The sequence below is a fragment of the Squalius cephalus genome (assembly GCF_949319135.1).
Source record: "Squalius cephalus genome assembly, chromosome: 3".
In the NCBI taxonomy this organism is placed as follows: domain Eukaryota; kingdom Metazoa; phylum Chordata; class Actinopteri; order Cypriniformes; family Leuciscidae; genus Squalius; species Squalius cephalus.
This window is the reverse complement of record NC_137124.1, coordinates 34,963,722-34,989,672: the sequence shown is the minus strand read 5'-3', so window position 1 is coordinate 34,989,672 and position 25,951 is coordinate 34,963,722. Positions and strand designations below refer to the sequence as shown.

The following is a 25,951-nucleotide window of genomic DNA, read 5'->3' as shown; positions in this document are numbered from 1 at the left end:
GATTCGTGATACAAACCAAACTGTGAAAAATATGAACGGTCTCTTCTAAATTAAAAGTATCTCATCATTTTGGCTTGTGTCATTCTTCCTCATGCCTAGAATGCCCCAGGAGAGCCGCTGGTGAAGGAGGAGATACAGAGTGGAGTAGAGGCAGCCAATTCGCATGCAGCGGACTATCAAAGATGTGTGTACTCTTTTATGTATCACTACATTATTTTTAAACTCATGAAATATTTTGTGTGTTCAGAGAACCGTACATCAGAGACGCCAGTGTTTTCTTTGTCTCTCTTTTATGTGTTCATTTATGCTGTCCTACAGCTGTCACTCTGTGAAAAGAACAATGAGATGTGTGTGTGTGTGTATCTCAGTGCTTCGGGCAGTGGAGAGGATTAATGGTGCCATCAGAAAAGGTGTAGCAGAGGAAACAGTGAATGAACTGATGAACCCAGATGCCCAGCTGCCGCAGGTTTATCCTAGTGCTGCAGATCTGTACCAGAGAGAACTCGCCAGCCTGCAACAGCAGAGCGCAGAGGTTAAAACACACAATCTCTGCTCACTCTTGCACATTATTTTCTAATGAGACAATAACTGTCTCCATAACCAAGAGAGCTTCCTATGGCCTACACAGACAGCTGTGTACATTACCTTACATTGCAGAATCCTAACGGTCATGGCCCCTATTAAGTGCTCAATGTGGAATGCTCTACAAAGGGACAAGCTCATGATTTCAGTAGTTTAGCAATAGCATATTAGCCATATTGCCATAATCTAATGACAAGATATTTGGTAAAACATTTCAATTTAACTTGCACTGAACCATTTTTTTTCAATACATTTGATCAAAACGAGGCTGTCGCAATACAACAGAATTTATGATAATTGTGACATTTGAAAATGTATTTATTATTATTATTATTATTATTATTATTATTATTTTATTATGACACTGACACAGTGTGTGACTACTACGGTCACACAGAATCCTGTTAGTGTAGATGACAGATGAAAGTGAGACACTCTACCTGCGGCTAAAAAAAAAAAAAAAGATCTTGCCAGTTTTTTAAATTCCGTAAAAAACTAAAAAAACAAGGAGCTAGACACTAGGGTGCAGGAAGTGCCAATCATCAGTTTTTGGTGTGCGCTTGCCAAGCTAATGCCACAATACTGTAATAAGACTCTCTCTCCGCCACTCTGCACAGTTGTATTTTGAGTGTGATTCATTGGCCAAAGATTAAAGATGAATTTGATAGCATTGACTGATAAAATTTGATTGACTGAAAAAAATACCATGATAATACCGTTATTGTGAATAACTTGGTTGTGAAAATCTGATACTGGGACAGCCCTGCTCTTGACATATCTCTCACGATGTGCGTGTATTTTTTCACTTGTCAAAATTAATTCTGGGATTGCCTTCTCCGAGAAGGATACATGTAATTCTGACTTAGAATATAGTCAAAATTAGGCATCTTAAGAGACAGCATATTGAAAGGCCAATTCACACAGCACAGACAAACACCAATAAACAGATTTGTTGGGTTTTGTCAGATCATTGTGTTACCCCTGTCAGGGTTTGTATTCACCCGACTGAATATGTTCAATCAGCGTTTGTCGTGTCTTTTGGGGCAGTGTGAACATGACAGTTATATTTCATAAAATTCAAAATCCAACGGCCAACTTGTTTGTTGGTGTTTGTCTGTGCGGTGTGAATTGGCCTCAAGTTGTGCACCCATGATGCCTTTGAAAGCAGCTCACTAGGTTTTAGAGCAGAGCAATTTTTTACATGCAGTTTACATAAGTTGATGAACTGTAACCTTTTAGTTTAGTGTGAGTGATTTTGGTGCTTTGCTGGACTGCACAGGGCTCATTGTCTCACCCCGAGCTGTTGGTTGCTGTGGAGATGCTGTCCTCGGTGGTGCTGATAAATGAGGCGCTGGATGTCGGGGACCGGGCAGCAGTGTGGAAACAGCTCAGCAGTAACGTCACCGGCCTCAGCAATGTAGAGGACGAGTACGCCCAGAGGTGAGAATGAGGCTTGTGGTTAAAGTCAACGTGCAATTGAAACTGGTCCCATTTACTTCAATACACATTATTGTGCACACTTTTTTTTTTTTAGTGGACTTAATCTTGGCCTTTCAACAAAATACAGCAACTTATGTCACGGTTGCCACCCATACACTTCATGGCTTTCAAAGGCCATATTTACACTTTTAACTTAATATAGTGCTAACCACTTTTAATGCAAAAGACTCCAAATGTTGAATTTCATTCGTGGCAGCGTTGTGCGTCTGCTTGCTGAAGAAATATCAACTGTTCATCTCTGGCCGGCCATAATGTAGCGATGCGTATTGCAGTAGTGCTGTCATATATGGCCACCAGGAGCCGGTAGCCGATAACACACTCTCATATATATATATTTTTAACCATTTTTGGAGGAGTTAAGTATGTGCCTTCAACAACCAGATGCATTTACATTTGTCCGGTTTCATCTGGAACGTGTCTCAAACCAGCTCTTGAAGTGGTTTGAGCGATCTGATTTAAATCCATCTCAAAAGCATTTCGGAAGGCATTTGCACCTTGTTTTTTTTTCTGATCAGATGGCCTTTTGTGGGGCAGGCATTGTCCAGAGGTGTGGCGACGTTGGCATTAAAGTCCTCGTAAGAAAAATAAACAAAAAAAATCTGAACAAAGATTTTTTGAGCACTTGTGATTCATAAATAGCACCTGTGCAGTATTTCAATGACTAAAAACCGCTATCTTGATTGTGAAAAGACCAGAAGTAATCAGGTTTAAATGGGGCCCAGAGTCGTCAGATTACTGTTATTTTTACACCACATCGCCGATGACAGTTCCAGTCAAAACACATTTCACACTACAGTACTCGCAGACCAGTCTAGATATATGTAACTTGATAAATATCTCTTGGTCATCAGCGGTTCATTGGATTTCTCATCGTCTTTGATCATTCAAACAGAGATTGTCATTCGCGTGAACGAGCACCGAATTTCCAATTTTGGGCTTTTGTCTGCAATCTCCATTACCTGTCGGTGAGCTGAAAACCAGGGCTAAAATCATTAAGTGTGTGTGTGATGTTATTACTTGGCCTCTGGAATGTCTCTCCTTTCAGCTGAAAGTCACAGGCTGCATGGGCCATTACATTGTCAACCATTAGCCAAATAGCTATTTAGGCATTATTTTAGCTAACTTGCAGGCTCTATTCTTGTATGGAACACCCACTTTTCACGATCAAATTAGTTTCCGATTGATAAATTTAGGTCCCAGCCTACTTTGTTTTGCTCAGAAATATGCCAAACCACGAAAGTAAAATGTGTTGTGAATGAGTTTCATGTTGACTACAGAAGATGCCAGATTGTTTCCTGGTTTTAGCCACTGCTTGTTGATTCCCTGCAGGTATATAGATGAGCTGATACGTCTGAAGGCAGTTGCCCGTGAGGAGGGCAGTGACTATCTCACCTGGAATGACATCCAGGCCTGTGTGGACCAGGTCAACGGTACTGTTCAAGAAGAGCATGAAAGTAAGCATGGCATTCATCCTCATTATGAGCGGAGCAAATTCAGATTGTTCTCCATTATGAACAGTGTACGTGTCCTCTTGCATTTTCAGGGATTGCCGCTATTGGTCTGATCAACGAGGCTCTGGATGAGGGTGACCTACAGAAGACAATGGCTGCTTTACAGAATCCAGCCGCCAAGCTAACAGATATAGATCCATCTTTGGCCCAGCATTACTATGATATACTGCAGGAAGCAAGGAGAGAGAAGGCCCACGTACGTACTCTTATACAAACCCATAACAACGATAGTTTTTAATATCTATTTTGAACCGTTCAGCATGTTGGTTCACTCCCACTGCTTTCATCCTCTCATATCCGGTTCCATTTTTTAGTTTTTGTTTCCTCCTCTGTCCAAACCCTAATGGGAGTTTGTCACACTTTCTGAACACACAATAGCATTTTCTCCCATTCTTTATAACCTGAGGTAGGTTTACAGCTCTAACTTTACTGATTGCCATGAAGTGCGTGTTATGTCATACAGATGTCAGTGACGTCAAAGGCAGCTAGTTGTGGTTGTATTCTGTGAACGCATATAAACATAATTAATTTTCAAAATTCAGTTTTAAATCTGAAAATGTAAGGCATTTAAAAATATATTATTTAGCTCTTCAGACGTATTCTGCTGATGTGTGAAGATAGCCGTAGTTAAGGTGATCTGGTGAAGAGGGTCTGCATTCTTAGTCGTTTAATGAGTTCGGCTTATTTGGAGAGCAGCTGATTGAATCCCTTCATCAAGAGAAGTCTAAGATCTGAAAATAGGACTGCATGTTTTGGGTAAAAAAAAATCTAATTGCTATTCGTTGTTTGTTTATTTATTTATTAAGCTCTAGGTTTGCTGTGCAATTTGACCTAACATTTTTATGATATTACTATATGTAAAAAAAGGTTTCGAAAAATATAACAATAACTTTATTTTACAGTAAAACTGTAAAATGACAATACTATTATGTTTGACTTTTATTTTGGCTGAAACCCACAGAAAGCCCTTAAAGGAGAACTCCGGTCAATTTTAACATTGAGCTCATTTTTTTGTACATTTGGAGTGCTGTCAATACAGAGAACAACGACAAAAATCGGTGTTGCCTACACCGAGTTATTCTATTTTTAAAATTTGCACCCTGTTGACTTCAATGGGGCAAGTACTAAACCTGCTTTTAGCCTCTTAACATCCTTGATGTGTCATTACAAGTGCACAGAAAATGTGAGTGATTCCTTCTGAGTGAACACGAGTGAATCTGACTGCAGTAGATGTGAAAGAAATGTATAAAAATGATGTTATTTAAGCCAGCGCAAATACCTTTGTTTACATCCTGTTTTTCGGTTGAAGTCCAAAGTAGTCGATTGCCGAGTTCACGCGCGTGATCATAGGTATTAAACCTATGCGTGTGAACTCTGCAATCGACTACTTTGGACTTCAACCGAAAAACAGGATGTAAACAAAGGTATTTGCGCTGGCTTAAATAACATCATTTTTATACATTTCTTTCACATCTACTGCAGTCAGACTCACTCGTGTTCACTCAGAAGGAATCACTCACATTTTCTGTGCACTTGTAATGACACATCAAGGATGTTAAGAGGCTAAAAGCAGGTTTAAACATTGCCCCATTGAAGTCAACAGGGTGCAAATTTTAAAAATAGAATAACTCGGTGTAGGCAACACCGATTTTTGTCGTTGTTCTCTGTATTGACAGCACTCCAAATGTACAAAAAAATGAGCTCAATGTTAAAATTGACCGGAGTTCTCCTTTAAAGCTCTTTTGTTGTTAACAGCAGTTTATAAGTGCTTCTCATTACAAGGTTTGGAAGATTCCCAAATGTATGTTATAAGCGACTCACAATGCTTACAGAGATAGAGTTTGTTTGGAGCAGAAGTTTCGGCACATATTTATTTGATTAAATCACACGATTTTATTCTATTTTATTTCGATTAACCGTGTAACCCTGTCTGAAAGTCTCTCTCTCTCTCTCTCTCTCTCTCTCTCTCTCTCTCTCTCTCTCTCTCTCTCTCTCTCTCTCTCTCTCTCTCTCTCTCTCTCTCTCTAAACTTGCATCATGTGGGTTTTCAGTCTGAGCTTCTCATGACTCAAGTCTAATGACATCATTTGCGCTCATACAGTCTCATTCCTCACCCTCGTATTTTGTCTGGCTATTATTGGCCAGCTCTCCTCTTTTTTTTAATCTTTTTTTTCTTTCTTTTTTTTTCAGTAGAAACCCCCTGACATTTTCAAATGACTGTAATATGTAAAAATGACTTCATTCTTATGAGGAAAGTCATCTGTCCTTCAGATGAGTTGGTAAACCGAGGTCCTGACTCTCTGTGGTCATTAAGAAAAACCATGGCACTTATCATAAAGAGTTGGGGATGTAACCCCAGTGTCCTGGCCAAATTCCCTCCATTGGCCTTTATCAATCTTAGCCTCATAATAATATGGCTGGTGTGTGGTGAGCGCATTGGCGCTGTTTTTCTGTGGCTGCCGTCAGATCATCCAAGTGGATGCTGCACACACTGGTGGTGGTTGAGGGGAGACCCCCTGATAGGATTGTAAAGCGTTTCGGGTGTAAAGTATTACATAGTAAAGTGCTATACAAGTCCCTCTTTCAAAAGGTTTCTGTCTGTAGGATAATATAACATTTTGGTTCTAATCTGAGGTTCTCGTCTAGGGTATTTCAGTTTTGTGTTTTAAGCCACGCCCCACATGTTTCCTGTGGACGTGAACTGAAACCTCAGAGATGTAGGTGAATGGGCACAGGCCATGGTTTACCACAGCAGTGTACCACTGTGGTTCAGAGCTGAACTGAAGATTCTGAGGCAAAGAGCAATCTTTTAGCTCTAGATAAAGTATCCAGAATACCCATTATGGACACCAAATCCCAAATTTGGGGATTTTCTTACTAGTTTAAGTAATGATATTTACCCTTTAACTACTCTTTTAATAGAGGGTCGCATGATAAAACATTTCTTGGGACTCATAATTGCTGCCAAAGTCAGTTCTGAACCCATGCGCCCCCCCCAAAAAAAGAAAAACATGGCTGGAAAAACAAAGTGTTTCCTATCAAAAAGATTTGCACAAGCATCGGAAATAACAAGGCTGATGGCTTTTTCTCTGCCTTAAAAGGGCAAAATTCAGTTTGCTGGTGTAGCTCAGTAAAGGGTTTTTAGCGCTGACATCACTCCTCCAGGCTTACGTTAGCTTTAGGTCACTACGAAGTGTGAAGCACAGATAATACCAGATCTGCTCAACTGACAGGAAGTGGTTTGGAAGGAAGTTTGTTCATTTGTTTTTTTAACTTCTGCAATTTTAAATGATCTCCAATAAGCAAGGATCTCAAAAGATGGAGAGATATGTGACCTGACAGAGAATAACAATTCAAGGCATTTCTGTTTGACTTCAGTAATATTCACAGCAAATATTTGACACAGCAAATATTCATATGGATTTTAGTAGTATATTTGTATAACATCCTGTGTTATAGAAGTAGTTCCTCTTCTGTCATTCAGGGTTGTAAACAAGCCCAGAAAAGATGGTAATGTAATCTTGGACATTACACTCCACACCCTTTTTCACTTCCTTAGTTACAGTTGGCAGACTTTATTCAGATATTCAGATCCTGATCATTTCTACTCCACCCCACTGGGACACATTAAGTCTTATTTGCACTCTAATTCAGCAGGCATTCGTTTTATACAGCCGACGAACTGTAACACAGTGAAGCGGAGCCTTATCAACCCTGAAGGAACAACGTTTTCCTCTGTTGCACAATTTGCCACACCCTCAGGTTTGGTGTGCTGCGCTGCTGTACGTTTGCAAGAAAGGCGGGCGGACTGCATAGAGGGACCTTTGCATTCAGCAAATCAGAGAGCCACAAATCGTGCTCCGGAAACTGAGCTCAGCGTGCGGTTAGGAGGACTACTATGATAGGGCAACTGCGCCACCTGGTGGTAGTAGTAATGAACCCCTCCATTAGTATGTGTTTATCCTACAACTCCCTGCAAATGATAATAAAAGCAGATGTGATTCATCTAGTGGTGAAAATTATACAGGTACCCCTACATATTTAGATTATTACAGCCAAAGAACATGATCTGATTAAGTCAGTCATCTCAGTGTTGTTTATAGTTCTCCTCAGCACTTTCGGAAGGACAGTGTGCTATTTTCCTGAAAGGCAGTGTAATCGTTTATATAATTTTGGAAGTTGTATTGTTGAATAATTAAATACTATTTCTCTCTACCAGTTCTTACAGCATTTGTTGTGACTTAAATGACCTTGATGTGTTTTACATGCATTATTCTGTTCCTGTTGACAGTCAAAACATTTTTGTTAATGGAATTAAAGTGACAGTTCACCCCAAAATGAAAATACTGTCATCATTGACTCCAAACCAAACCTGATTCCAAACCTGGATTTTGAAAAATGTATGTAATGACATTATTTTCATTTTTTGGGGTTGACTATTCGTTTAATGCCTAATCATCTCATTAAAAAAGGTTTAACTGACACTTAGTGCCCATATGAGTGTTATTCCTAACCAACTACAAAATCGAAATCTAGTTGGAATTGCTTTATTGAAAACATGAATATTTTTTTGCAATTCTGTTTGGTTGCACAGAACTTGCTTCGCCTTGGAACAGAGTTCCCATAATCCTGAAAAACCTCCAATTTCAAAAGTGTGATTTCCAGTCCTAGATAATCCATGGAAAAATCTATAGCCAATATAAATGTTTATAGTTATGCTTAGTTCTCAATCATTTTTTAGCTAGAAATTACTTAAAAATTATAAATCCTTTTTCAGTCATCAAAATTACAGCACAAGTCAAATAATAGAAATGAATTTTCCACAAAAGTTTCACTAGAGTTACCAGAACACATCTTAATTCTTTGAAATGGTCATTCATTGGTAATTGATTCCTTGTTTTGTTTTCTTGTCTTTCCAGGAATGCGGAGATCCTTCTGCAGTGCTTTGGCTGGATGAGATCCAGGATGCGATCATGAGAGCCAACAAGGACTCAGAAGATGCTCTGCAGTGTAATAATCCTCATTTCAATCTGAGCTTTAATATGAACGATGATTCTTTTCGTTGAATAATCTCAGTTTTTCTAAAGAATGATCTTCTTGTCCACCTTCAGTCTCTCAGGCGATCCAGGCCATTAATGAGGCTGTGGATAAAAAGGACGCTTCTCAAACACTGGCAGCCCTGCGTTCACCTTCTTCTGGTCTGTATGGAGTCACATCTGAGTGTGCGCAAACTTACCAGGATGACCTGTTTCGCATTAAAGAGGAGAAGAATAAGGAAGGTGAGATGGGTTCTTGTGCTTATTCTGTGGTATTTGGTACAAAAATATTGTACCTCAGTTAAAAGTTCTCATAAAAGTTATAATGTTCTCAGTTAAAAGAATTTATTTGAAACTATTTGGTGATAAATATTCTATCACAACATGTCATAAATATACACATTGTGACTGAGAGTAATAGTGTTTTTTTGGTAGGGGATAATGGCAGTGAATGGATGAAACATTGGGTGAAGGGAGGACACAACTACTACTATAACCTCAAGACTGGACAGGGCACCTGGGATACTCCTGCAGAGTTCATTCCGAACAACACTCAGCTCAACAAGGAGGAAATACAGGTAAATCTTATACTTCTCTGATACTTATATTTAATTATATAAGTATTTTTGTTGTTATTAATTAATATTTTTGTTGTTATAATTAGATCATTATTATTTTCTTTTCCTGATTTACGTACTGTCTGTGTCTTTGTAGTCTGTTGTGTCAGGAGTAACCACAGCATATAACCGAGAGCAACTGTGGTTGGCCAACGAGAGTCTGATCGCCAAACTGCAGGCCCGGTGCCGTGGTTTTCTGGTGCGACGTGGAATGAAAGACCGTCTTGGGTTCTTGACGACTCAGGAGCCGTCTGTTACATGCATACAGGTCATTCTCCTCTTTCTTCCTTCAGTTAGTCCTAAACAAGACTTCAGGACATGAATGCAAAAATATTTCATAACATCTATGGGTCTGTACCAAGTCAATCATGACCATCTTGCTTTATAGGCCCACTGGAGAGGCTTTAAGGAAAGAAAGAAGTACAATAACAGGAAGCAGTACCTGAAGGATCACTCTGAAGATGCTGTCAAGGTAAGAAGATGAGAATCAGCATGAGAAATTCTGATGAAATATAAGAGCCATGCTTCTTGCATCATAAAATGTCAGGATTATACTCGCTAGGCTATACACTACACAGCTGAAAATATGTGGTCATCCCCTAATTATCGTGTTTGGCTCTTTTATTTGAGTTAAGATCAATCTTAATATGGTGAAATTTGAGTGTGGGTAAATATATGATTTTTTTCCTGTAGATTCAATCAATGGTCAGGATGCACCAAGCTCGCAAAAAATACAGAGATCGTCTTCAGTACTTCAAAGACCATGTGAGTTTAAGTCAAACCAAAGGACTTGTGTATTTTTATATTTAATATAATCTGACCTTTGACCACACTGTGGACGGTCTTTAATGTTCTACCTCCAATTTTCTCATTTCAGATAAATGATGTGGTGAAGATTCAGGCTTTCATTCGAGCCAACAAAGCAAGAGATGACTACAAAACTCTCAGTAAGCATTTCATGTACTTCCTTTAAATTTTGTTTCACATCCTCTCACTTAGAACATACTTCAAAAATATATGGAGATTTATGTCATGTATTTGTTGTTTCAGTATACTGTTGCAATTTTGAAGAGACCACGAAATGGCTTATTGACCGGAGTTCTTTTCCCATGTTGGCATTTTGTTTTAAGGCTTTTTTTTATGTCACAGCTAAAGAACATTTATGTTCTACTTGCTGGTCAGTTGCAGATGATATTAAAGGAATAGTTCACCCAAAAATGAAAATTCTTTTATTTACCCACCCTCATGTCATTCCAAACCTGTATGACATTATTTATCCTACAGAACATAAAAGAAGGTATTTTTGATGAAGGTATCATACAATGAAAGTCAAGTATTTAAATGACAGAATTTTCTTTTTTGAGTGAACTATCCCTTTAAGGGGAGGGACATTCAAGAGAAAATTTGATTGGACAAAAATTAGAGTGCAGGATGAGTCATCAATATTTTTGTTCTGTTGTCCCAGAAGAAAAAGACTGTACATTTTAAGTGTGTATACCTGCAAATTGTTTCCACCAGCTAGTATAGAAGTCCATTAGCATAGACACAAAAAAAACACAAACTCCAAATTCTGTTTTTAACAGTCAACGCAGATGATCCTCCAATGGCAGTCGTTCGTAAGTTTGTCCACCTGCTGGACCACAGCGACCAGGACTTCCAGGAAGAGCTGGAACTGATGCGGCTAAGAGAGGAGGTGATCACCAACATCCGCTCCAACCAGCAGCTGGAGAACGACCTTAATCTGATGGACATTAAGATTGGCCTGCTGGTAAAAAACAAGATCACCCTTCAGGAGGTGGTCTCTCACAGCAAGAAGCTCACCAAGAAGAACAAGGGTGAGCTGTCCAACCTCATGATGATGAACAAGCAGAAAGGAGGCCTGAAGGCTCTCAGTAAAGAGAAGAGAGACAAGCTGGAGGCATATCAGTTCCTCTTCTACCTGTTACAGGTAAACCTCATCAAATCTAGTCCAACAATGGTTTGAAAATCAGTGTCTCAGCAGGCCTGTTCATTTTCCTCTCTGTTTTCCTCAGACAAATCCAACCTATCTGGCCAAGCTGATCTTTCAGATGCCCCAGAACAAATCGACCAAGTTCATGGATTCTGTGATTTTCACATTATACAACTACGCTTCCAATCAGCGTGAGGAGTACCTCTTGCTCAATCTCTTCAAAACAGCCCTGCAAGAGGAAATCAAGTAGGAACTGAATGATGTTCCATAAATGATATACTCTTTCCATATTTATCAAGATGCATTTGCACTCTTTTACGATCTCTCAGCAATCTCTCTCTCTCTGTCTTGTAAATGCAGATCAAAAGTGGACCAAATCCAGGAGATTGTCACAGGAAACCCCACAGTCATTAAGATGGTGGTGAGCTTTAACAGAGGAGCCCGAGGTCAGAACGCCCTTCGGCAGATCCTGGCTCCGGTCGTGAAGGAAATCATGGATGACAAGACTCTCAACATTAAAACTGACCCAGTTGACATATACAAGAGCTGGGTGAACCAGATGGAGAGTCAAACAGGAGAGGCCAGGTGTGTTCCTCAACCTTTTTGACTTGAAGGCTTCTCGTCATGGAACACAATATTTTAAGGCCCCCCTAATATATTCCTGCTTTAAAAAAATAAAATAAAATAATATATTAAATTAATTAAAGTGGTTAATTTTTTTAATATATTAAATTATGTAACTATAATTAATTTTGTGATTCTAGAGGTTATGTTCTGTCTTCCAGAACTGTGAGTTCTTCAATAAAAACAGTAGTTATTGAGGGAAAATATAAAGAAATATGATTTGTTTACATCCTGATTGGGTGTTTTTTTCTCACATTTTAATTTAGTTAGATTATTTTTATATTATAATAATTTATTAATTTAAATTATTTTAAGTATGCTGAGGCCCCCTTATTCTGTTTTGCAGTAAATTGCCATATGATGTGACTCCAGAGCAGGCAATGAGTCACGAGGAGGTTCGTACCCGCCTGGAAGCCTCCATCAAGAACATGAGGACGGTCACAGACAAATTTCTCTCTGCCATAATTGTTTCTGTGGATAAAATCCCGTGAGTTTACACATCTGCCACTGCTGGATAAAATTGTCTGTGTGTGTGTGTGTATATGTGTGTACCTAATATCCACCACCTGAATTTCCCCCTGGGAACACACCTGAATTTCCCCCTGGGAACAACAAATTCCATGTCTTGATTCTATATTTAGAAGCACCTACCATAAATCATTCTTGAATATATGAAAATGACTTTTAGCAAGCCCAGATTTGAATATTCAAATACATATCTGTTACATGAGCTGTTTCTTTGTTCATGCTTTTGTACAAGTTAATGTTACACCGCTGTTAAAAAATGTTGCTGTGCCGCAGCTGAATCATATTTTTCTGAGCTTACAGTTTGAAATAAACCTAATGAGTTAAAAAGGCAGAGTACCACACACACAAAAAAAAGTTTTTTTTATGGCCTTTACTTCACCGATTGGTACAGCAAATGACTCTTTATGAATCGGCTCTTTTAATGACTCATTACAAACTAATGAACTCACATGTTATCACTTTTGATATTATTCTAATAAATAATTCACTGAATCCATCAGAGCACAATTAAGAATTATGAATTAATTATGATGCAATTATTAATTCACCGATTCATTGAACACTAACTCATCATAACATTAATTTTTGAGCGAAAGTAATCCATGTACCGTTGAACCATGTTAAGTGTACTATTTTTAGAATAAGTGGTATTTAAACTAAAGCAACATTCAAATATATATCAAAAAGCATAATTCTGTAGGGAACACTGGTGTAAATCTCTGCACATTTGATTGATTTTGTTCCCCTGTAGATATGGCATGCGATTCATTGCCAAGACGCTGAAGGACACACTTAATGAAAGGTTCCCTGATGCCACAGAGGATGAGCTTTTGAAGGTTTGTTACATCACAGCTGCTAGAAATCGCAGCAACGTTTGGCTGATGTAATTGCACACTTTAGTCTCCAAACTAAGACAGGCTTTATTCAGATGTCTTAAACACTCTGATTACCTCTTTGCTAAACTGGCACCCGCTGCTGTCCCACTTTGGAACATTGTCCTAAATCCTGAGCATGTCTCTGCTCTCGTGCGTCTATTCTGTTGTGATAATACAGGCTCCTCGCTCTGAATACTAAATGTGGTTTCCATCTCTTTCCTTTTCTCCTGGAAAGAGATTCCTCCTCCTTTCTTTTTTTCTATCTATCTCTCCCACACTTGCTCTGTCTCTCTCTTTCTCTATGCCCTGGCTCAAGCTCTCCTCTTGGCCCTTGCTTATACCCTTTTAAAGAGGTTTTTGATGAGCACCCAGCCCAGGTGAGCCACATCTTTCTTATTCTTGCCTTGCTGCTTCTCTTTTTCTCAGTAATTTTGTTTACCCCCTTGTAGAAGCAGAAGATCTTTAATTGCACAAATATAGAAACATATATAATAGGTTTTAAAAATTCCAAATATATTGTACTTGCTTGAGAAGATCAACATACTCATCCTTCTTATCTTTTAAGATTGTGGGCAACCTGCTGTACTACCGCTACATGAACCCCGCCATTGTGGCTCCCGATGCCTTTGACATCATAGATTTATCTGCTGGAGGTCAGCTTACCACAGAACAAAGGCGAAACCTGGGATCAATTGCCAAAATGCTGCAGCATGCCGCCTCCAACAAGATGTTTCTTGGAGACAATGCTCATCTGAACCCCATCAATGAATACCTCTCCAACTCCTACCAGAAATTTAGGTACAAGTGACATCAAAATGCTTCTGTTTGTTTCTTCATTTTTAGCAGTTTAATTCATGATCAACCCATGCTGATGCAAGAACGTTTCTGTCTCCCAGACGTTTCTTTTTGTCCGCTTGTGACGCCCCTTCTTTGGAAGACAAGTTCAATGTGGATCAGTACTCTGACCTTGTCACCCTGACCAAGCCTGTGATCTACATTTCCATTGGGGAGATCATCAACACTCACACGGTAAAATCTGAGACTAAAGGTCCAGTCACATCAAGAGGAATCCTGTGAGCAGTGCTTTAAGCATTGCCACACTATTGATAATAGACAATGGATCCTTTTTCCTTTGAATTTTGCTAAAGTGACCACACCTTTATGGAAGAGATCACATCCAGTATAGTTGGTTTTCAGGATTGAATATTTTGTGTGATCTTCTTTAGCTCTTGCTGGATCACCAAGATGCCATCGCACCAGACCACAATGATCCCATCCATGAGTTGCTAGATGACCTAGGAGAGGTGCCCACCATTGAGTCTTTAATAGGTGAGCCTCTGAGAAATGCTTTAATGTGTCAGGACGCTGAGGTCCTGCCGAGTCAGAGTAATGGATTGTTGCTCTCTCATAGGTGAGAGCCCACTTCCCGCTGATGATCCCAATAAGGAAATGATGGGTAAGACAGAAGTCTCTCTCACCCTCACCAACAAATTTGATGTTCCTGATGAGGCCAATGCTGAAATGGATGCCAAGACTCTCCTTCTCAAGTAAGGACAAAGCCTTACTCAATTGTTCTGTTCCAAAACCTAGTGAGATATCTTGATAGGCAGTTCCAAAAGGTATGATGCCTCCTAAGATACTTCATTTTACCAAATCCTTCCCAGAGAAGACAATTTGATAATGCAATGTGGCAGGCTCACTATGTTCTGGAACTAATGTTTTTACTTGTTAATGTGGTTTTGCTTCTTTTCTAAGTATTTACCATGAATCTTTGTCCATTCATCTTGTTCATTTAGCACCAAGAGGCTCATAGTAGATGTGATCAGGTTTCAGCCAGGAGAGACACTTACTGAGATCCTGGAGACTGTAGCTGCACCAGAGCAGGTAATATAAAAGGTATTTCAGAATGAAAAAGAAACTCCATCCAAGAAGTGTTGTTTTGTTCATGTTGGTGTTTTTATTTGAAACAGGAAGCAGAGTACCAGCGTGCCATGCAGCGACGAGCCATTCGTGATGCTAAGACCCCGGAGAAGATGAAGCAAGCCAAACCAGTTGTGGATGACAGCCTTACCTTGCAAGGCAAGAAGGACAAGATCAAGAGCAACTTGCAAAGACTAGGAGAGTTGGGTAAAGTTCACCCTGAGAAGAAATACCAGGATCTTATCAATGACATTGCCAAGGTACCAATCCTATGTCCTCTGACCTCTGCGTTCTGGGATTTTCAGACTGTACTTGAATGTGAAATTTCTATTTCGCCCTTTAATTTTATACTAAAGCGTCTTGATCTATTTGTTGATGATTTTTGTAGGACATCCGGAACCAGAGGCGATATCGTCAGAGGCGAAAGGCAGAATTGGTCAAGCTTCAGCAGACCAATTCTGGTCTGAACTCCAAGACCACTTTCTACAATGTGCAGATTGACTACTACAATCAATACATCAAGACCTGCATGGACAATTTAGCCAGCAAGGGCAAGTGAGTGTTTGGAGTATTTACTGTCCATTTTAGTTCACGTCATTATCTCTGATTGGATAATTGCTGTTGAGCTCTTGTCTTGCGCTCATGGAAAATGCCTTTGCTTCACACACAGAGTTTCTAAGAAACCTGGAGACAGTAAGGCAAAGAAGAGCAAGCAGGTATCGCAGAAGTACACTGCAGCCCGTCTGCATGAAAAGGGAGTGCTCATTGACATTGAGGATCTGCAGACAAATCAGTGAGTTTCAACAACTTGTTGTGTATTTGGATTCATCTACTGTATTCATATCTTATCGTACTATGCGTTTATATATCTGCATTTCCTCTAGTTGTCCTTGATAATAATATGCTTTATCTTTTACAGGTATAAGAATGTCATTTTCGAGATCTCACCATCTGAGATTGTGGGAGTGTTTGAGGTGAAAGCTAAGCTTATGGGAGTCCATTTGGAGACATTAATGTTAGAATACCAGGTGAAAGTTCTTCCCTTGATATTTTTTTGTGTGTGTGTGTTTGTATTTAATATAGTCGGAAGGAATGTTTGATTTTTGCAAGGATTAATGGCCCATTCACACCAAAAGATAACTATCTATAAAGTTTCAAAAACTGTAAGAAAAGGGAAGTCCACACCACAACTATAACGATACCAACACAGAAGAACGATATTGTTGAAATGACTTTCAGAGTGATTTTTTTTTTCCAGCTGACATTGACAGCCAATCATAATCCAACAGACTGTAAAGAGCTTGAGCATTTAAAGCAGCAGATGACATGACTGCAGTGCACGCTTATAATGAACAGAACGTTTTCGCTCATGTGGTTTTATATATATATATAGATGCCTTTTTAGACTTGTCATTCTTGGAGTGAATGGGCCTTAACTGTATATGTCTTTTTTTGTCCTCTTTAATATCAGGACCTGCTCCAGTTGCAGTACGAGGGGGTGGCAGTGATGAAGCTGTTCGATCGAGCTACTGTAAATGTTAACCTCCTCATTTTCCTGCTCAACAAGAAGTTCTATGGCAAATAGAGACTTGACAGACTGTTGCACACAAAGTGAAGCCCAGACCACATACATCTTTACAGTTTAAATATGAGTATGTCTGTGTACCTTTTGTGCCTTTCTCGAAGGATAGATTCCTTGAATGTACATTATTATACTTGTCGTAGACCACCAACCTGTATCTTCCAGATATGTAATGGTTGACTGTTTTCTGTTTTTATTGAGATTATCAGTGTCCAAAAGAGTATCAATAGTAGTTTGCTTTGATCTTTTTGCAAACTGTCCTTGCATGAGCTTTGAATACTGTACATGTTATATGTAAAATGAACATTTTTATTACCTAATCTATTCTTTAGGAGAAACTAAACTGTTTCTTCGTATCCCTATCGTATAGGAAAGTGATGAGTGTTATAGCCACATTCCTCGAAATGTTACCAAAATATATTTATCAGAGCAATTGTTATTTTTTTTTGGTTTATTTGTAAAAAAAAAACTAGCTATGAATAGGTTCATTGGCTGGTCAAAAATGAGGATTTAATGGAAAATACTTTTTTTTTTTTTTGAGCACTTGGAAACTGCATGCTGGATGAGTTTAAGTTTACGTCCCTCTAATTTTTGCGGCCTTGTGTCCATTTCTTTAAAAAAAAGGTGCCTTAACTTGAATAAACTGCTGGGAAAATGTGTGGAGAAGCCTTATCCTATCAACACATTGTGCTTATAATGTCAGTCCATCTCATTGTCTGCTGTTGCAGTTAATATCTCTTTATATATATATATATATATATATATATATATATATATATATATATATATATATATATATATATATATATATATATAAAGAGAAAGTTGAATGATGATTACATATTTTGACTGATTAGTAATGCTGGTTTATACACTTATGTTCAGAAAATGCAGTAATGACATAATAAACAGAGCAATTATTACATTTAAAAGATGTACAGACACATTTTCTTTGAATTTTATTCAAAAACCATTGCAGATATCAAGTTGGATTTGAATTCAGTCCATTAAACAAAATTATTCAGGTTTTAGAGCAGAACATCAAACTTATGTAACTGGTCTTATGTCTGACTGGGATGTTCTCAATTACTGTACTTTTGAAACAAAATGCCACACTTTTTTTCTATACAAAGGTTTTCTAAAGCAGGATGAAGGTGTGTATTTTTTTCACATGTGCATCCGATATGGAATGGTTAAACTGTTTTAATGTAACAATAATGTAAACAGTCATTTTGCTAATGTTACCAGTGACACTTTAAATGTAGTTTACATAGATGCTGCATGAAAGACACGGGATGATAAATTTCACTGTCCAGTGTTTCATACGGCAGAAAGTAATCAAACCTGATCTTCTTTGACCTCAGTGTATGGTTCAAAACACAAAGTGCTTGCTTGAATATCTACTCAATGTAATGTTTTTTTTTTTCCTCTTCATGAATTGCAGATAGCTCAAGCAGTCAGTTGTTAAAGTAGCTGTTTCACTGAAAACTTAATAAACTGTATAAATGAATTTGCTTTTGTTCAGAACCCCAAACACATTCAGATGATCACTCTGGTTTTTTATATTTGAAAGGTGCAATTAATTAGGCTTAGATATTAATTTGTATTATGCTTTATACAATGTAGGGATGCTGTAATAAGATAAATATTTGGGCATTTCAATTGTTTGATGTGTGTGTGTATATATAAATATAAATAAATATATATATTATATTTATTATATTTATATATTTTCCAGATCCGTATATATATATAGCAAAGGCTATATATATATATATATATATTTTTTTTTATATATATATATATATATATATATATATATATATATATATATATATATATATATATATATATATAGCCTTTGCTGCAACAGTATAATTATAGTATACGGATCTGGAAACTGAGCATAAAATAATAAATGAGATTTTTGAAAAAGCATGTAATGTAAATGGTACATATTGCATTTCCAATACTGAATCCCTATTAACAGATTTAATCACTAGGCATTTCTATTTATAAAAGTTGAAAAGTATAAAGGCCTCTGAATAGTTTTAACCATTTGAATTCATGAGAAAAGGTTGTAGGTGTTTTTTTTTTGTTTTTTTACTGTACTTTCCAGTGTTATTATTGCTAACTGAAATTAAGTTATTTTGTTAACTGAAACCTGAAATAAAAGATTATAAATATTTGATAAAAAATTAAACTTAAAAAAATACAACGACAATTGGTAATGTTACTTGTGCAACTAAGTTGAAGAATTAAAATAAAAACAAATTAAATAAATACAAATGAAAGCTAATATTTAAAAAAAATGCACAAAATTACTAAACCTTAAACTAAAATTGAAATGAAAACTACAAATATATATAAAAAAAGCTATTCAAATTAACAATAAATACAATAATATATAAATTATACAACAGAAAAACTGGTATGTTTAACTAGTTAATGATAAATAGATAATGAAAGTGTACAGTTAATATAATAGTTCTAAATATTATGCAAATATTCCAATTCTGCTTTTCACAGAATCAACTGGAAGCAAGGACAGTATAGCCACAAGTTTTATGATCTCAAACTCAGGTCACCTGAAGCCTCGCAATGTGTCAAAGTTAATAATGGAGTTATATTTACAGCACAGGGAGTAGAGAAGAGTGCTACAGTATATACACATTCTAGTATTCAGAGACTGAGTTGAGGATGTTATGATGATTCAGTGGTGCTTCAAACCCCAAGCCTTGGAATGCCGAGTTATATTTTTAATATGATCATTCTCACATGCTCCTCTCATCTGAGCGTGACAAGACACTATGGACTGCAGTGGCCATATTATCCTCCTTTAATCTCTTTTGCCCATAGTGCCGGGCTTCTTAGAACGGGCACAATGGAGGTCTTCTTTAAGTATAAAGGAACTATAGACTACATGAATGTCGCAGGGTTTATTTTTTTCTTTGTATACGAAAAGAAAAATGACAGCTGATCTGCACATGCCTTCGCAACAAAACTGAGGATGAAGTTACAGCCAGGAGGCCCTGAGTAAATATGATCAATGGTGGAAGATTTCTGGGTAAGTGGCACGGACGGTCCTGAAAAAAGGAAAAAAGGCAAACTGATATTGCAGTCATGATAGTCAGTCACTCTGTCTACTCTTTTATTTTACTGAGATCATGTGGATTTAAATATCAATTCATGTGTTTGGGCAACCTAGAGTCTGTTTTAATTTTTTGTTTTTAATTTTATGTTAATTTTAGTTTAACTTGTATTCATTTCATTATGTGCTAATGAGGTTTAGTTTTCATATTAGATAGTTTTAGTTTTTATTTAGTTCCAGTTACTAATTTTAGCGCTTCATAAACTTAATTCAGTTTATTGCCAAGACAACAACAGTATTACATAATATAACAGTATTATAATGCACACGCATACATTTTTGCATCTATTTAGTAATTCATGACCACATTTTTGTAGGATTTGAAGAGTAGAAGTTTTCAATTTCTATTTCTGCACGTTTTATATGACACCTTTAACATGAATAATAGGGCTGTGTATCCCTTTAAGAGAACTCCACTGCCTCCTTGTGGACACAACTTTAAAAAATTGGTATACAGTTTTGGGGCAGGCTAGTGTATTTTTTCCTCGGCTTGTTTTCACTCGGAGTGAGGGATCGAAGTTGACAAAACAAATGTGTGCCGTGGAGTCACGAGTCGGTGTATCACAGCTCAGGTGGATCTAGATGATGGACACGGAGAAGAGAGTCCAAGGGAGTACACGCGGACTACACGATCAGATTTCACCGCTGCATTTCACGAATCAGTAACATCTAAACATTTTCTCTGACTCGAATGACAACAGCGCTCGACCACTGGCCGCTGGTTGTCCTGCCGCAGGACAGTGAGTGTCTGTCTGGTGCAGAGTTTCATTTGCTACCTTGCCGCAAAAGTTGCTGTCGCGCTTAAGTTACCTGTTTATATGAGTTTTGAATGCGTAATGAGGTTTACATCGGCGAGACCACTTGTTGAAATCTCACGAAACTAAGTTCAGTGTTGTGAGCAATAAGATTGATCGAATTGACCACATAAATGGGTCGCTTGCTGTCATTTACAGTTCGTTTGTGACATTTCGTTGGTGATATTTTGATTGTGTCATATCGCTCATTAGCTGGTTAGCTGTTACGGCTGACTTTACCCTGTACCTGACCGAGCAATATCGGTCAATTACACACATTTAGACAGTTATATTACCAACTGTCTACCTTAATTCATAAATAATGGTAGGCACTTAAATATTTATGCGTAAATCGTTAAAAAAACACACAATTAAAATGCTTCTCGTCAGAATCTAAAGTATTTAGCTCGCTAGCTAGAGTCGTTACTCAACTTGTTTCGTAAAGCCAAGTGATTATTTAAGCTTTTTTTGTTTGGCATTGCACAGTATTCCACATCTCATCCTCTTTTCCCCACGATACAAGACAAGAACTTGTTTTAGTGATGCCAAACAAAACTGTCATAACGCTCGAATATACAGCGATGTCCAGTTTCCTGGCAAACTTTTAGCAAATTCGGCTCACCGCCTGTATACAAAAAAATAGCGTTATAAGTTTAAGGAATTCCTATATATCATCGTTACTTTGTACTTCAGCTGATCTAAGTCCATTAAGTTGTTATTTATACGGTTTCGTCGCGTTTTCCAGCTCATTAATGGTGGCAACGCTCTTGTCATTAAAGCGACCTCGTCAAACCTCTCTAAAGCATCAGGACTGCACTCTTACACGCTTTTCAGACATGGAGGGACAACTTAAACACATTTGACTGCCATATCGACAACATTCAACAGTCAGTTCCCTGCGAAGTTGATCTCGAAACTCCGCGGCCCAGCCATGTCTGGATCCCCGGGCTCGAGTGGCTCCAACCCGCGGAAGTTCAGCGAGAAGATCGCGCTGCACAACCAGAAACAGGCGGAGGAGACGCGGGCCTTCGAGCAGCTCATGACAGACCTCACCGTCTCAAGGGTAAGCACAGCCAAATTAGGAAATTACCTCACTCCCTCGATTTCACACATCAAATGCAGATGCCTAAGTGTGTCCTATGCGCATCTGAATCACTGTGAATGTGAAATGCCCGACAGATCGAGCTCATGAGGAGGGATGAGAGTGTCAGCGGCTCTCTGACCGCTGTCATTCACACTGCACGCATTCGATTCACACGGACATAATTAAAGCGATCATACTTTTAATTGATCTCATCATATTTTCTAGTCATCACTTCATGGTTTGTTCATTATGTTTAGTCTCAGCTGTGAGTAGCAACACCAATCGTCTTTTTTCTTTAAGTACAGATGTTTTTGATAGTCATGACCCGCCTAGACAGTCAAGTCACTATGGCAACCATAGTTTTCAGCCAAGATACCATAGTTACCACAGCTATTGTTACTACAATAAAACTGTGTTAATAACATGACAGAATGAACACAGAAACAGAGGAGATGTTTCTATGATGTGTGTGGATATGTGGGGTGGGGGGTAGCTCAAGTCTAGGAGAAGTTGAAATAAAATGTTGTCTTTAAAAATATTGTTTGAAATAATTTTGTATGTGATTTCAAACAGAATCACAATGTAAAGTAGTTCACTTGAATACACTTTTATTATTACACTTTTTGAGTGTGAGGAATCTGATGCAAAATTTGCTCCTCTTTTTGGATATGTGGACGGAGGGAGTTTATAATGGATAATGTGCAGTCAGTCAATTGTTATTGGAAAATAAACACGTCACGGTTATCGTGTGGAACCACTGATCTATATAGAGTGACATGTCATTATATAGTTCAGTGTGTGTGGAACGCACCGCAAAAACTAGCCTGACAGATGCTCGCTGACGGCCGACCGCCGGCCTGGTGTGTCCCCGCCTTGAGGGATGGTTCGGAGTAAAATCAACCTAGGGTCCTTTGCACCATGACCTCGAGCCAAACAATAAAAAACCTTTATTTTTTTTAAAGAGTGCTAAAACTTGACTGATTTTATATTGTGTGGTCACTGACCACCCTTACTCATGCCCCCGAGAAGATTCACTTAATAGGCTAATTTATGATTTTAAACAAGAACTAGTAGCCTAACTGGTGTTTTGCCAGAAGCTGTGGTAAACATTTGTTGGGGTCATGTTGTCAAAGGCTTTTATTGTGCTGAGCTGCTTTGCATTTTCAGTTTCATTTACATGGACTGCATGTAAACATTTAGAGTAACATTTGTAATGGTGAACATCATCCCCTAGCTTTGGGCTGACCAGTAAAAGAACATGTTCAGGCTGCTTTACTACTGTTAGTTGTGGAAAAATGCTTGTGTGTATCTTGAGTTTGTTTTTGTTGATGTCTGAAGTATGGCTTAGAGAAAGGTTAAGAAATGTCGGTCAGGTGTAGTGGTTCAACTGTAGGTCTTTCACCCGTGGGAAGTGTTTTACCAGAAAGCAGCGTCAGACAGCGCTCTGTCTCTGTGTGGAGTCTGTAGGCGGGAATGAATGAACATGATCTGCCAGTTTATGATTTGGCTGCCTCCTCTTCTAGGGCACAAGTACATGGTTGTGTTTGTGTTATAGTACGTTGTCAGAGTTTAAAGTCATAACTCTTTACACACAATCTTTCTTGACAATGGAATGAGCCCTAGAGGAAAATGCTTGCATTTCAAAGAGGTAAAAAAAAAAGAGGCAAGTTCTCTCAGCATTTCTTGAATTTGACACATTGTTAATTTTTAAACATTGTGATCTTTAACAAAACCGCTCAATACTAGACTACATCAATAATTCCAAATGTTTCTGTGTTGGAGAGCTGACAAAAAAAAAAAAAAAAAAAAGATTGTTGTAGGAATTGCACTTTTCAGAAACATTTACATTGTATTGTAGCTTTCCAAAACTTGTTAGCAATGATCCACCAATGAAATGAGTGTATACTGTATGGCAATAATCCCAAAGTAAGCAGCAAAGTGTGTCAATTACAAAGAAATGACTAACAATGCTTCTGGCATGTCAAAGTGACCACTTTTCTTTGTGTTTGGTTTCTCAACATTTCTCAAGAAGCTAAAATAAACAGCATTGCCACGGTGTTTACTCTGTAAACTTTGAGGAAGTGAATCTACAAAATGCTTCATTATGGTGTCTGTCTGCACATTAAACTGGTATCAACAGAGGGATCATTTGACAATTTTTGTCAAACAGTTGTCTTCTTTCGAAACAAGAACACGCTTCAGAATTGGATTGAATGTCTGCTTGTAGAAACAGATTTGATACCTTCATGTTTTTTGTGGATCTGAGAGATATGGCGGAAAGCAAAGACCAGGTGTTTTGCAGAGCTGTAGTGATTCTTGCCATTTTGAGTAGGATGTGATAAACAGAAATGTAAACCGAACTTGTCTGTGTGCTGTTACATCACTTGTTGTCCATAAGCCCACTACATGTTTGCAAGTCATCCAGCTGCAGGCGTGCTTACTGTCCTTTGGCATGTGCAGCCTTTGCAAGTAGTGGATCAAGGTGTCTCTCTGTTAGGCCACGGTCACTAGACTTTGAACGTAATTTACTGCACTTTACTTCTTTTAATTCAGCTAAGAGTGTCGTATCAATCTTCTATTGGTCAGACCTCTTCAATTGATACAAATTGTCAGAGTTCACCAAACTTGAACTTTGGAAAGCTGCAAAAACTTCTTCGCATGAGCTTGCGTTTCTTGTCTCCAGCATTCACGTGCATATGAATGAAAGTCAATGGAACAAAAAATGTAGTGTCCGCCTTTTTATTTTTAGATACCAGTACCATTTTTCATCTTAAGTGTTTCTTAGTAAAGTTAACAATATTAAAAAACAAAAACTGAGAATTTAATGCACCACTGCATGAGGAAAATATTGAATTGGGGAAACTAAAGTGTGTTTCTCTCTAAACTCTGATTATATAGAACAAGCAAGCAATATTCAGTTAGTTAAAATTGAGATTGAAACAAATTAGATTTATTAATGAGAAATATATAAACCTGTTTGCTGAGTATTTAAAATATAAAATCTGATTATTAGTACTATTAAAGAAATCTTACCTGTCTTAACTCTTTTTCTTAAATAATTTTTGTATGTATGACAAATGTGCTTCACATTAAAATGATTAGTTTGTTTATGTTAAAACTGTGTAATCAAAATGGATGGACGTTTTATATGCAATTCAAATACGTAATCTTAAATTTAGGCTTAAATATTTTTTGGAGTGTAGTAACTCCACCATATCGGTATCGGCCGATATAGGTTCATTTTTAATGTTATAGTTATCGAACCGATAAGACAATTTGGCTGATATATAAAGACGATAAATTATGGATTATTTCCTTAAGCTGAGACACTTCAGATGCCCACTGTTCACCAGTGCTTTTGAATTGCTTGAAATATGATTGAAATCACTTTGAAAAGGAAAATACAGTTAAGTACAACATGTGCAGCGCAAGTCTGTCATAGGCAATATAAAATTATAATGAAAACACTACTGTTTAAGAGTTATTTGTGCGCCCGTGTTTTAGCACGTTGTTATGGGAAGAGCGCATCCAGAACGGAGTTACACCTTCATGACAGGACAGTCGAGTTTGCTTGTGCATTCACAGCCTTTTGTTTTGTGCAAAATAATGTAACTTGTAGTAACATTGTTTATTTTGTGTGTATGCATTCAGAGCATGTAGCTCAAACAGCAATGCACAACATTAACAACTATGACTGAGGGACTGTCATATTACATAACATTATGAGAACACTATTGTAATATTGAATTCTTTGGGTTTAGTCACCGTGTTTCAACGCGTTGTTGTTATGGGAAGAGCGGATCCACAGCAGGAGTTACACATTCTGATAAGCAGGTAACTTAGTTCAAGTTCACTTGTGGATTCACGTCATTTTATGCAGATATAAGTTGTAATATGTTTATGTTGTATAAATATCTCATTAATCTCAAATAGGATGCGTTTCGTTGATTTAATTTACCCGCTAAAAGAAAGCTTCAGTTTACGGCGTTCATTCAGCTTCAGCGCACGCAGCTCAAACAGCAATGCTGTTATTTGAAACAGTAATATTAATTTCAGATGTTTGTTTTTCAAAGATATTGATGCATTATTATTAAGAACTAGCTCTTTTATTTTTCATTTTCATCAACAATGTGGTTTAATTAAAATAATTTCATTATTGTCCGTGCGGAGGCTATTCCATTGCATTTATCCATGGC

At 37.8% G+C, this 25,951-nt stretch overlaps 2 protein-coding genes across 5 annotated transcripts in view; both read left to right on the top strand.

Annotated features, from left to right (window-relative positions):
* iqgap1 (IQ motif containing GTPase activating protein 1) overlaps positions 1 to 16,944 on the top strand; it is a 50,296-nt gene extending 33,352 nt beyond the window's left edge. Inside the window, exons 11-37 of the mRNA XM_079865133.1 lie at positions 100 to 184; positions 369 to 532; positions 1,862 to 2,022; positions 3,412 to 3,536; positions 3,626 to 3,789; positions 8,513 to 8,603; positions 8,705 to 8,872; positions 9,065 to 9,207; positions 9,344 to 9,514; positions 9,635 to 9,718; positions 9,940 to 10,011; positions 10,124 to 10,193; positions 10,830 to 11,194; positions 11,280 to 11,443; positions 11,558 to 11,782; positions 12,168 to 12,308; positions 13,101 to 13,185; positions 13,790 to 14,022; positions 14,121 to 14,253; positions 14,451 to 14,553; positions 14,636 to 14,771; positions 15,021 to 15,108; positions 15,195 to 15,404; positions 15,533 to 15,699; positions 15,815 to 15,937; positions 16,064 to 16,172; positions 16,616 to 16,944. Coding sequence (XP_079721259.1) covers positions 100 to 184; positions 369 to 532; positions 1,862 to 2,022; positions 3,412 to 3,536; positions 3,626 to 3,789; positions 8,513 to 8,603; positions 8,705 to 8,872; positions 9,065 to 9,207; positions 9,344 to 9,514; positions 9,635 to 9,718; positions 9,940 to 10,011; positions 10,124 to 10,193; positions 10,830 to 11,194; positions 11,280 to 11,443; positions 11,558 to 11,782; positions 12,168 to 12,308; positions 13,101 to 13,185; positions 13,790 to 14,022; positions 14,121 to 14,253; positions 14,451 to 14,553; positions 14,636 to 14,771; positions 15,021 to 15,108; positions 15,195 to 15,404; positions 15,533 to 15,699; positions 15,815 to 15,937; positions 16,064 to 16,172; positions 16,616 to 16,729 — 3,894 coding nt within the window. The 3' untranslated portion in view covers positions 16,730 to 16,944. The remainder of the gene's footprint in view (positions 1 to 99; positions 185 to 368; positions 533 to 1,861; positions 2,023 to 3,411; positions 3,537 to 3,625; positions 3,790 to 8,512; positions 8,604 to 8,704; positions 8,873 to 9,064; positions 9,208 to 9,343; positions 9,515 to 9,634; positions 9,719 to 9,939; positions 10,012 to 10,123; positions 10,194 to 10,829; positions 11,195 to 11,279; positions 11,444 to 11,557; positions 11,783 to 12,167; positions 12,309 to 13,100; positions 13,186 to 13,789; positions 14,023 to 14,120; positions 14,254 to 14,450; positions 14,554 to 14,635; positions 14,772 to 15,020; positions 15,109 to 15,194; positions 15,405 to 15,532; positions 15,700 to 15,814; positions 15,938 to 16,063; positions 16,173 to 16,615) is intronic.
* Positions 16,945 to 20,325: 3,381 nt separating this feature from the next.
* crtc3 (CREB regulated transcription coactivator 3) overlaps positions 20,326 to 25,951 on the top strand; it is a 45,095-nt gene continuing 39,469 nt past the window's right edge. For 3 of the 4 annotated variants that reach the window (XM_079865096.1, XM_079865097.1, XM_079865095.1), the window contains exon 1: positions 20,339 to 21,734. In XM_079865096.1, the coding sequence (XP_079721222.1) occupies positions 21,603 to 21,734 (132 nt within the window). In that variant the 5' untranslated portion in view covers positions 20,339 to 21,602. Of the gene's footprint in view, positions 21,735 to 25,951 lie in introns of all 4 variants that reach the window. The other variant, XM_079865098.1, reaches the window with a different exon arrangement.